The 13325-nt window shown below is 35.3% G+C and overlaps 1 protein-coding gene across 1 annotated transcript in view; it reads left to right on the plus strand.

The window, feature by feature from the left end:
* LOC125893947 (thrombospondin type-1 domain-containing protein 7A) overlaps positions 1-13084 on the plus strand; it is a 239557-nt gene extending 226473 nt beyond the window's left edge. The window contains exon 28 of the mRNA XM_049584960.1: positions 10436-13084. Coding sequence (XP_049440917.1) covers positions 10436-10526 — 91 coding nt within the window. The 3' untranslated portion in view covers positions 10527-13084. The remainder of the gene's footprint in view (positions 1-10435) is intronic.
* Positions 13085-13325: the final 241 nt, after the last annotated feature.

Below are 13325 nucleotides of genomic sequence, written 5' to 3' on the forward strand. Positions count from 1 at the left end.
AGTACTTACCTGACAGTGCCGGAGAACGTACTAAGATCTTTTACTTTAAGGAATAGTTGGACTCTCAGTGAAATTTGCTTATTGGAGTTACACGAGAGGATCAGTACCACTCTCACGTCTGTGTGTTAAATATGAAGCTGTTGCCAGGAGATGGAAAGCTTAATTTAGCATGAAGACTTAAAGCAGGAGGAAACCACTAACATGGCTCTGTTCAAAATTAAAAGATACAACTACAAACACCTCTGAAGTTCATTAATTTACATACAGCAAGTCTGTGTGGTAAGCTAACCATCTCCTGGCAACAGCTTCATATTTAACACACAGATGTGAGAGTGGTACTGATCCTCTGATCTCACTCTAATGAGCAAATAAGCATATTACCCTAAAAGTTGAACTACTCCTTGAAGTAAAAGATCACAGTGCATCCTCCACCACTCCACAGGTAAGTATTCTCACACACCTGTGGTTTGCATCTAATCATGATGATGATTTGGCTGTGCGATCTGTGGGGGCTGATTTGTACAACTGCGACATCAATATTCTCATTAATATTCTCATCTGTCTCTTTGCAAGTAAGCAAGTAAGTGTATTTCTGAAAATGTCAAACTATTCCTATTAATAAAAACAGAAATACACAAATACAAATATCTACATTTACTGTATGTTATATATTAATATTAAAAATATTTAATTGTGGCATGGGTTATTAAGAAAAGATAATTCTTTATTCATCCCAAAGTAGGGAAATTGTCGACATTACAGCAACAGAGGAATAGTGCAACCAGGAAGCATAAGTAGGAAAAAAAATAAAATAAATACAAAGCAATATATAAATACCTAAAGTAAGTAAACTGTACAAAACAAAGAGCAGTATAGTAAGGACGCATCAGAAAGAAGCAGAATATAATAAAGAGACAAACTGATTGACTGATTCATTACATATAAATCATTTTTATTGCCAACATATTAATATGTCTTAAAAAGTAAGCAACATTTTTATAATAGGCAATGGTGCACATTTTTACTGCTTCATGTGCAGTCGGTTCATTGAAGTTGGATGTAATGTTTATATGTTTTAAAGAGGCTGTTTATTTTTTAGAGGCTGTCATTTTACTGCTGTGGAGCTAGAAGTACAGGACTTACCTCTGAGCTGTAGAAGTAGTGTTAGGAGTTGTTGTTGTAGTTGTACAGTGGTTGTTTGTTCCGTTCTTTGACCAAATAATACCTCTGTGAAATCATAATTTTAAAATGTGTCAAATCAAGTTGAAATTATCTTTGTTTTAACTTAAAGGTCAGATAAAGTGGCTTTTTTTTTTTTTTTAACAAGGTATTTTTTTTTATTATTCAATAAGATGCCAGTGAAAGGAAATAAAAGACAAAAGCAAAAAATAATTACATAAAAAATAATTTAAAAAATGTATGTGTACATAAATATAAAAAAGAAGAATATTAAGAATATAATAAAATTAAAAAATTAAAGAGAAAAAAACTTGTGTGACATGAGTAGGTGGCAGTAAGATTTTCTGCAATGGAAATGATGCAAAACATCCTTGATCCAGTGTCCATATGTTGGAGGAGTTCTTCCATTGACAGAGGATGAGTCGTCTGGCCAGAAGTGAGCAAAAAGAGACGATGTTCTCTTGGGCTCTACTTAAGTCAACATCTACAGGAGTTACTCCAAATATTGCCATGGACATAGACGGGACAACCAGCCGTCCAAACGTTGTTGAAAAAGTTTTAAATATTAAGTCCCAGAAATGAAATACTTCAAGACATGACCAGAACATGTGACATTAAGTGGTTTAAGATTATTTACACCTGTTGCTTGTGGGATCTATATCACTACTAATTTTGGCCAACCGAGCTTTGGACCAGATAAAAGTGAATTTTAATGTGTTCAGATACAAATGCCAAGTGTCATCTGAAAACACCTGTCCTATTTCATATTGATATTTGATATTTATTTCGAGCATAAAAAAAGACATAAACATACAAACAAGCAGACAGACAGAAAGTAAGTTATATTTACTAAAAATGAAAAGCAAAAAGTGAAGGCAATCGTTAATGTATAGTTACTTTGACATGTCCGAAAAGGAGCTGAAGTATAAACCTCTTCCCACCCCTTCTCCATAAGTCATCCAGTGAAATATATATATATATATATTTCTCCATTTACACATTATAAAATATCTAAGATATCTAATCTAAAACCCAACCAAACAGCATAAAAATAGCATTGGGTCACTTTAACCAGTAGGTGTAAAAAGAATATACTAACATGTAAAAGTATCAGCAAAACCAACTCAAACTAAGTAATAGTAGTACTCATGCAGAATGACTCCTTTCAAATTTACTACGAGCACGTCACATTGTGTATTCAGAGAACGATGTGATGACACAGTGTCTGTCCAAACATGATTATTTGCTCTGACGTCGTCTTGTCGCACAGTGTAATTGTGTCGCTGTGCAGTTCAACAGCTTCCCATTGGTTAATAGAGATGTAATATAGATTTGTGAAAGCTGCAGTAGAAAGTAAATCTACAGCAGCAGATTCAGAGAGATGAATGAAGATAAAGGAGATGTAGATATTACTGCAGAGACTTGTTTCTGTGCCACAAATCAAATCTAAATCTACAGACACTGAAGTCTCCTCTCTCCCTCCAGCGTGATGCCACACTGCCCTCCTGTGGCTGAAAGAGGAAGTAGGGCAACACGTTCCCCCGATGTCCCTCCCCAGTCATTTCCTGCCAAACCAAGAGCTCATTATCCTTTGTACAGATTCAACATATTGATGTTTGATTTCTCTGCATTCAGCTTTGAACAAACAGTGTATAAAACTGGTCTTAATTAGACTTGGACCTTCACTTAGACCTATTTTTGTAGGAATGCTACCAGCTGAAATTATTATCAGTGTCAGTGAACTGTTATTTAATCATTTGCAAAAACTGTTGGTCAGATAAAAGAAGCTGTACTGTATGTTTAATCCAAAAAATAATCTGCAAATGAATCAATAATGAAAACAATCGTGAGCTGTAGCCCTGTTAGGATTCCAGTCAGTATTTGAGAGCATGAAGAACTTTGCCAAAGACACAGAAAAGAGAGCCATGATGATTTTTGTGTGTGGCAGCAGAAAATGTTGCTGTTTGTCTGGATGTTTGCTGACGTGCCGTGTTTACTCTGTAGTGATTTTGTCAGCTCTTCATCACAGGAACTATTCAGAGAAAACTCCCGCTGGTGTTTTTCTGATCGCCTTTACCAACTCTCCAGAATATTCTTTTGTGAAGCATCTCAATACTCCAGAGTCCATTACATCACATGTCTCTGTTCTAAGTTTTGGGGAAAAGTTTTTAATTAATTGGACTGTCCTGCGCTGATAAGTGGCTCAAACTTTAGACACAAAACTGGAATGATTGAGATTTGATAAAACAAAAGAGAGAGCACAACTAAATATTAGCTTAACTGTCTTTCACAGCCGTTCTCCAGAGTTCCGGTTCTCAAAGTTTTGATGACTGAGTGCCAGTCTAGGGAGCCAACATGATGACTGAGGACCACACAGGAACACATAAAGCAAAGCATCTTCTTCATCTCACTTCCACATTAAAGTGCCGAGTTCTCCAGTGACTATTAGCTGAGGACTAGTTAATAGCACTGGTGTTGATGATAGAATGGATTTCCTGTAAATATAATGCTTGCATTTCATGTCACATTAAGGGGCGGACAGAATTTTTCTGAGGGTCACTATGTGAACACAGATAACACTTTGGCAAACTAAGTACTGCTATGACATTTTCTATGACATACTTTATACTATTATTTTATGTATGACATGTTATGCTTGTAGTTATACTTTGACATTTCTCATGATAAACCATGCTAAGACTTTTTCAGGACATTTGACAAATGACATTTTTATCTTTTTTTTTTTTAATGCCATTTTGGAGGCCATACTATACTGTGACTGTTTTATGCCATTTTGGAGGCCATACTATACTCTGACCATTTTATGAAGTTTTGGAGGCCATACTATACTCTGACCATTTTATGAAGTTTTGGTTGCCATACTATACTATGACCATTTTATGAAGTTTTGGTTGCCATACTATACTATGACCATTTTATGCCATTTCAGACGCCATACCATACTATGACCATGTCATGCCGTTTTGGAGGCCATACAAAACTATGTCGATTTTTGAGGTTTTGGATGCCATACCATACTATGACTATTTTATGCCATTTTGGATGCCATGTTATACTATGATGATTTTGTGCGATTTCAGACATCATACTGTACTATGACTATTTTATGCCATTTTGGACGCCATACTATACTAAGACCATTTTAAGCCATTCCAGACGCCATACTGTATTATGTTGATTTTATGCCTTTTCGGACGCCATACTGTACTATGTCGATTTTATGCCATTTTGGATGCCATATCATACTATGACTATTTTATGCCATTTTGGATGCCATATCATACTATGACGATTTTATGCTGTTTTGGATGCCATACCATACTATGACGATTTTATGCCATTTTGGATGACATACTATACTATGACTATTTTATGCCATTTTGGATGCCATATCATACTATGACGATTTTATGCTGTTTTGGATGCCATACCATACTATGACTATTTTATGCCATTTTGGATGACATACTATACTATGACTATTTTATGCCATTTTGGATGCCATATCATACTATGACGATTTTATGCTGTTTTGGATGCCATACCATACTATGACGATTTTATGCCATTTTGGATGACATACTATGACTATTTATGCCATTTCGAACACCATACTATACTATGACTATTTTATGCCATTTTGGACGCCATACTGTACTATGTCGATTTTATGCCATTTTGGATGCCATATCATACTATGACGATTTTATGCTGTTTTGGATGCCATACCATACTATGACGATTTTATGCCATTTTGGATGACATACTATGACTATTTATGCCATTTCGAACACCATACTATACTATGACTATTTTATGCCATTTTGGACGCCATATCATACTATGTTGATTTTATGCCATTTTGGACGCCATATCATACTATGACGATTTTATGCTGTTTTGGATGCCATACCATACTATGACGATTTTATGCCATTTTGGATGACATACTATACTATGACGATTTTATGCTGTTTTGGATGCCATACTATACTATGACTGTTTTATGCCCTCTTGGACGGCATATTATACTATGACTATTTTATGCCATTTCGGACGCCATACTATACTATGACGATTTTATGCCATTTCGGACGCCATACTATACTATGACTATTTTATGCCATTTTGGACGCCATACTGTACTATGTCGATTTTATGCCATTTCGGACGCCATACTATACTATGACTATTTTATGCCATTTTGGATGCCATATCATACTATGACGATTTTATGCTGTTTTGGATGCCATACCATACTATGACGATTTTATGCCATTTTGGATGACATACTATGACTATTTATGCCATTTCGAACACCATACTATACTATGACTATTTTATGCCATTTTGGACGCCATATCATACTATGTTGATTTTATGCCATTTTGGACGCCATACTACTATGTTGATTTTATGCCATTTTGGATGACATACTATGACTATTTTATGCCATTTTGGACGCCATATCATACTATGTTGATTTTATGCCATTTTGGATGACATACTATGACTATTTATGCCATTTCGAACACCATACTATACTATGACTATTTTATGCCATTTTGGATGACATACTATGACTATTTTATGCCATTTTGGATGACATACTATGACTATTTATGCCATTTCGAACACCATACTATACTATGACTATTTTATGCCATTTTGGACGCCATATCATACTATGTTGATTTTATGCCATTTTGGATACCATACCATACTATGTCTGTTTTATGCCATTTTGGATGGCATACTATACTATGACTATTTTATGCCATTTCGGATGCCATACTATACTATGACGATTTTATGCTGTTTTGGATGCCATACTATACTATGACTGTTTTATGCCCTCTTGGACGGCATATTATACTATGACTATTTTATGCCATTTCGGACGCCATACTATACTATGTCTGTTTTATGCCCTTTTGGATGGCATACTATACAATGACGATTTTATGCCATTTTGGACACCTTACTATACTATGACGAATTTATGCAATTTTGGATGCCATACTATACTATGACTATTTTATGCCATTTTGGACGCCATACTGTACTATGTCTGTTTTATGCCCTTTTGGATGGCATACTATACATGACGATTTTATGCCATTTTGGACACCTTACTATACTATGACGAATTTATGCAATTTTGGAGGCCATACTATACTATGACCATTTTATGAAGTTTTGGATGCCATACTATACTATGACCATTTTTATGAAGTTTTGGACGCCATACTATACTATGACCATTTTATGAAGTTTTGGTTGCCATACTATACTATGACCATTTTATGAAGTTTTGGAGGCCATACTATACTATGACTATTTTATGAAGTTTTGGAGGCCATACTATACTATGACCATTTTATGAAGTTTTGGTTGCCATACTATACTATGACCATTTTATGAAGTTTTGGAGGCCATACTATACTATGACTATTTTATGAAGTTTTGGAGGCCATACTATACTATGACTATTTTATGCCATTTTGGACGCCATACTGTACTATGTCTGTTTTATGCCCTTTTGGATGGCATACTATACAATGACGATTTTATGCCATTTTGGACACCTTACTATACTATGACTAATTTATGCAATTTTGGATGCCATACTATACTATGACCATTTTATGAAGTTTTGGATGCCATACTATACTATGACCATTTTTATGAAGTTTTGGAGGCCATACTATACTATGACTATTTTATGAAGTTTTGGAGGCCATACTATACTATGACTATTTTATGAAGTTTTGGTTGCCATACTATACTATGACTATTTTATGAAGTTTTGGATGCCATACTATACTATGACCATTTTTATGAAGTTTTGGAGGCCATACTATACTATGACTATTTTATGAAGTTTTGGTTGCCATACTATACTATGACTATTTTATGAAGTTTTGGAGGCCATACTATACTATGACTATTTTATGAAGTTTTGGTTGCCATACTATACTATGACCATTTTTATGAAGTTTTGGAGGCCATACTATACTATGACCATTTTATGAAGTTTTGGAGGCCATACTATACTATGACTATTTTATGAAGTTTTGGAGGCCATACTATACTATGACTATTTTATGCCAATTCGGACGCCACACTATACTATGTCTGTTTTATGCCCTTGTGGATGGCATACTATACAATGACGATTTTATGCCATTTTGGACACCTTACTATACTATGACTAATTTATGCAATTTTGGATGCCATACTATACTATGACCATTTTATGAAGTTTTGGATGCCATACTATACTATGACCATTTTTATGAAGTTTTGGACGCCATACTATACTATGACCATTTTATGAAGTTTTGGAGGCCATACTATACTATGACTATTTTATGAAGTTTTGGAGGCCATACTATACTATGACTATTTTATGAAGTTTTGGTTGCCATACTATACTATGACTATTTTATGAAGTTTTGGTTGCCATACTATACTATGACCATTTTTATGAAGTTTTGGAGGCCATACTATACTATGACCATTTTATGAAGTTTTGGAGGCCATACTATACTATGACCATTTTATGAAGTTTTTGGTTGCCATACTATACTATGACCATTTTAAGAAGTTTTGGAGGCCATACTATACTATGACCATTTTATGAAGTTTTGGACGCCATACTATACTATGACCATTTTATGAAGTTTTGGAGGCCATACTATACTATGACCATTTTATGAAGTTTTGGTTGCCATACTATGACTATTATGAAGTTTTGGACGCCATACTATACTATGACCATTTTAAGAAGTTTTGGAGGCCATACTATACTATGACCATTTTAAGAAGTTTTGGTTGCCATACTATACTATGACCATTTTATGAAGTTTTGGTTGCCATACTATGACCATTTTTATGAAGTTTTGGAGGCCATACTATACTATGAACATTTTATGAAGTTTTTGGTTGCCATACTATACTATGACCATTTTAAGAAGTTTTGGAGGCCATACTATACTATGACCATTTTATGAAGTTTTGGAGGCCATACTATACTATGACCATTTTTCTCAAGTTTTGGATGCCGTACTACTATGACCATTTTAAGAAGTTTTGGAGGCCATACTATACTATGACCATTTTATGAAGTTTTGGAGGCCATACTATACTATGACCATTTTATGAAGTTTTGGAGGCCATACTATACTATGACCATTTTATGAAGTTTTGGAGGCCATACTATACTATGACCATTTTATGAAGTTTTGGAGGCCATACTATACTATGACCATTTTATGAAGTTTTGGTTGCCATACTATGACTATTATGAAGTTTTGGACGCCATACTATACTATGACCATTTTAAGAAGTTTTGGAGGCCATACTATACTATGACCATTTTAAGAAGTTTTGGTTGCCATACTATACTATGACCATTTTATGAAGTTTTGGTTGCCATACTATGACCATTTTTATGAAGTTTTGGAGGCCATACTATACTATGAACATTTTATGAAGTTTTTGGTTGCCATACTATACTATGACCATTTTAAGAAGTTTTGGAGGCCATACTATACTATGACCATTTTATGAAGTTTTGGAGGCCATACTATACTATGACCATTTTTCTCAAGTTTTGGATGCCGTACTACTATGACCATTTTATGAAGTTTTGGTTGCCATAATTTACTATGACTATTTTATGAAGTTTTGGATGCCATACTATACTATGACCATTTTATAAAGTTTTGGTTGCCATACTTTACTATGACTATTTTATGAAGTTTTGGAGGCCATACTATACTATGACCATTTTATGAAGTTTTGGAGGCCATACTATACTATGACCATTTTATGAAGTTTTGGAGGCCATACTATACTATGACCATTTTATGAAGTTTTGGTTGCCATACTTTACTATGACTATTTTATGAAGTTTTGGAGGCCATACTATACTATGACCATTTTATGAAGTTTTGGAGGCCATACTATACTATGACCATTTTTCTCAAGTTTTGGATGCCGTACTACTTTGACCATTTTAAGAAGTTTTGGTTGCCATAATTTACTATGACTATTTTATGAAGTTTTGGTTGCCATACTATACTATGACCATTTTTCTTAAGTTTTGGACGCCATATAGTTTTGGTTGCTATACTATACTATGACCATTTTCATAAAGTGATCATTTTTATACAGTTTTGGATGCCATACTTATGATAATTTTCATAAAGTTTTGGTTGCCATGCTATACTATGACCATTTTTATGCAGTTTTGGATGCCCTGCTATACTATGACCTTTATCCATGTGTATGATATTTTTATGCCATACTTTACTATGGCCTTTTTTTTTTATGACATATTTGAAGCACATAATACACTATGATATTTTTTATGGCATACTGTACTATCAGTAATGTTGCTAGGTCCTGCATCCCTGAAGCATTAAAATCTGAAAGGACAGTAAACTTACCATATACTTGCCCAGGGGACACAACCTTCTGTTTTCTCTGATATTGTTACATTTTGAATAACAAATTTGTGTTAAAATCATAGTAACAGTTGCGTAGTGTAACTTTAGTTATTTCAGAACATTCTTAATCCCAGTGTCCCGGCAACCAACACTTGCCAGGTGCGACTATTCGCTGTGCAACAAATAGCTTTCTATAAGCTGTCATTCCTAACCTGAAAGACAGTTATTAGGGCGGCACAGTTTGACCCAGTAATTCATATTAAATGTAAGCTATTAAAAGTGAAAGTATTAAAATGGACTGCAGCTGATTTAGTTGTTACAAATGCATTTTTCGTCACGTTCAGGCCTACAGGCTGCACTTTGAGAAATTATGCTCTCGAGGATATAAGATACATTTAATATGTGAGAATGTCTAACATTATACACCCCATTATTTTGAGACAAGATGCGACCTTGTACTTAAGGCAGTACTGACAGCTCAGAAGTACCAAGGCTGAAATTAGGTTTTCTTCCTCTGAAAGTAATTTAATTTAATTTTAGTGCTCTCACAGTCATGTTAAAACATAGAGGGTCAGCTGGCTGTTTTGAAAAATTGAATACCTCAGTTTTTTCTGATCACGCAAAGAAATGCAGTACTTGTAAGTACTTTCTAGTCCAGTCTGTATTAGTACATTGTAGTGCTGTAACTTTGTGTTAAGTGTGGTAGTTTATACTGCAATTATCTTTTGGGGATTTATTTTCAAGTGCCTCTCTGACTCTGTTTTAATCTTTTCACACAGCAAAAAGCCAAAGAGACCTCAGAGACAGAGGCAACAAAACAACCGACTAAAACCTCTGACTCTCGCCTACGACGGGGACACGGACATGTAGTCCTCCGGGAGACGCTTCACCGAGCACTTCACCTGTCACAGAGACCCACTTCATCATGCCATTACAGTGACGGACACGGATGTTTGCAGCGTGAATGGACACGTCACAGAGCGGAGAAATTACAGAAAATCCTCTTAGCAGAGACACTGGTGGGGTTTAACCATTTCAAGTAGAGCTCCATTCACTTCCCCCCTTCCTTTTTGTTTTTTTTTTAAAGTATTTTCTTTTGCAAGAGCCTTCATGACCTCCACCATGTTCGATGAAATGCCTTTTTTTGCCCCCTACACTTCCACAGTACTTTAAAGAAAGGTTTCAGATACAGGAGAGTCTGGGTGCAGAAGACAGACCCAGCTCTCAGTCTGTCTCTGAACATGGCAGCACAAGCTCCAACTCTTCCCCCGCGCTTTTCCGCTTGTCCCTAAAAATGCTGAGTAGCTGGAGGCTTAGGATGCTCTGACGGTTCGTACGTTGCCAAAAGTCACCGCAGGGAAGAGGAGGAGGGAGAGGAAAATCTCCATAAAAAGGTTTGGATTCCTTTTTCTCAATCCTCAACTGGGTTTTGACTCAAATCTCTTTTACAGTCTTGAACAAAAGGGAGGCATTTCTTCTCTTCTTTTTGGTTTTTTTTGCTTGATTTAGAGGCACACAGGCCTGTGTTTGTGGGATAAACAGATCTGTACGATGCTGATGGAGGAGTAGCCTGCAATCAGTTGTTCATGGAAACTACTGCCTGCCTGCCTCCACCCTTTCTTTGTTTCAGGCTCTACATTGCACTATATTAGTGCAGCATGATATGCACATGACTTCTACCTTCTATTGCCATAAAACACTGCCTCTTCCACAGACGTAACCATAACGCAGAGGAACCGCTATCAACGCGAGGACACTCGAAGAAAACCGAAGGCGACGGGAAACGATGTTTAGATGTGTCACATTCTCCAAAACAGATGTGAATCTCAAGTAAATATATGTATAGATTTTATTTCTCACAACGGATTTTTTTGGTTGTAGTAAGGTACCTTTTGTGGTTTGTAGATTTCGTCTGGTGTTATCACTTTTATTTCTGCCCAGATGCAATTAAAGATTTAACTATGATATCAGCGGGGGACGTCTTTTAAAGAATCGCCTGCTTTAAAAGTTTTTTTTTAATCATAAAAATTCAGATTAAATTTGAATTCTTCATTTTTTGTTTCGTTTTTTACCTACACTAGTAAGCTGTGGAAAAGCTGACACTTCGCGGTGATTTAAGAAAAAGAAAGAAGAATAAATTAAAACCATTCATGTCATGCAAATGTCATTTCTGCCTTACTGACGATAACTAAATACTAACAGTCCTGTAACACAGTTTTTAATACTTGAATGGGGCACATTATACACTACATGTCCACATAATGAAGACTAAATTTTCTTTTGAGGTCACTTAGCAAAGTATACGTCAGAGTTTTTAAAACTTTTTCATGTAGTAATCCGTATGATAGGTGCTCTTTCAGTCACACGACATGAGGTGAAATATAGGATAAAAAAACAATCTGTACAAACAAATTATACAACATGTTAATAATAATAAGAGAACACGCTTCTGCTGAGTTCAACGTCAAAGCAACCTGGTGTGGAGAATGTTTACTTTTTTTGTTGTGGGATTTGTAAATAACAGCAATTTTTTTATTTTTTTGGAAAAAAAATATCAAAGTATGTGTACATTTATTTTGTATTGCACAGAAAATGTTTAGTTTGAATATTGCAAAGTGGGTGTGTGATATTGCTGATTGTTGTTATCATGATGCAAGTTGTATGTTACGAAAAAAAAAAGGAAAGAAAAAAGAAGCAGAAAAAGACGGAAGGCTCAGCCGTTTTGTACAGGTTGTTTATATGTATGGGAAGAATTACTGAAAATAAATAAGGACACGGTTGTAAACACACAAAGAAGGTTACGGAGCCATTTTTGAAATTTTCTTTACATGTTCACAAGAGAGCAGAAGCCCTGAATAAAAATGTTCAAATTGGCATTAAAGGATAAGCTGGTGTTTTTTTGTTTTTCTTTACTGTCAATGAATCCCATGAAAAGATATCGATGGTGTGTTAGCTCGTCAATTACTGCGCAACTGATACTGGATTTTTGAGGCTGATAGAGTTTTAAAAATTGATAAATCAACCAGTGGTAATTATTGTAAACAAACACAAATAATACCATGAAAATAACATCTTGGTTAGATTTTTCTTAAGAATTGTGACAAAGATAGAGCCAAATCACAAAATGACAGTTAGTCTGGAAAATCTAAGTTCATTTTCAATTTTCAAAGTTATCAACAACCGTAAACCTAAATGCCTCTGGACGCACTTTGATAGACCTACACCCAATGAGAGCAACCAAACATGAGGTGGACCACGTTCATTTCAATCAAAGTTGCTCGGCAGCACAAGAAGCCAAAAAAAAGTTCAATTTACTGGGTATAAAATTACCCCTATCTAATGCATCCTGGGGCCCATAGAGCAGGCACACCAGAGACGTTTGCCAGAGGAGGGGCTAACTTTCCACTGCTAACGTCAATGGAGATAAAAATGATTTCATCTTACGTCTCTTCTAGCCCACTGAAATGTTATTGGACTGAATGGATCAAATCCTGACAGTGAAACTTGTCATTTCGCGGGGGTTGTGACGTTGACAAAAAGATTTCTGATTTACAGACGTGTCTTTCACAATGTAAAAACTATGGAGAAAAGTAAAGTAACGTTACTGACCTGAAAGTTGCAATTTATCAGTTTTGCCACTATGTTAGCTTCAACATGTGGTGCTGTTCT

Source organism: Epinephelus fuscoguttatus, linkage group LG8, assembly GCF_011397635.1.
Source record: "Epinephelus fuscoguttatus linkage group LG8, E.fuscoguttatus.final_Chr_v1".
Taxonomy (NCBI): Eukaryota; Metazoa; Chordata; class Actinopteri; order Perciformes; family Serranidae; genus Epinephelus; species Epinephelus fuscoguttatus.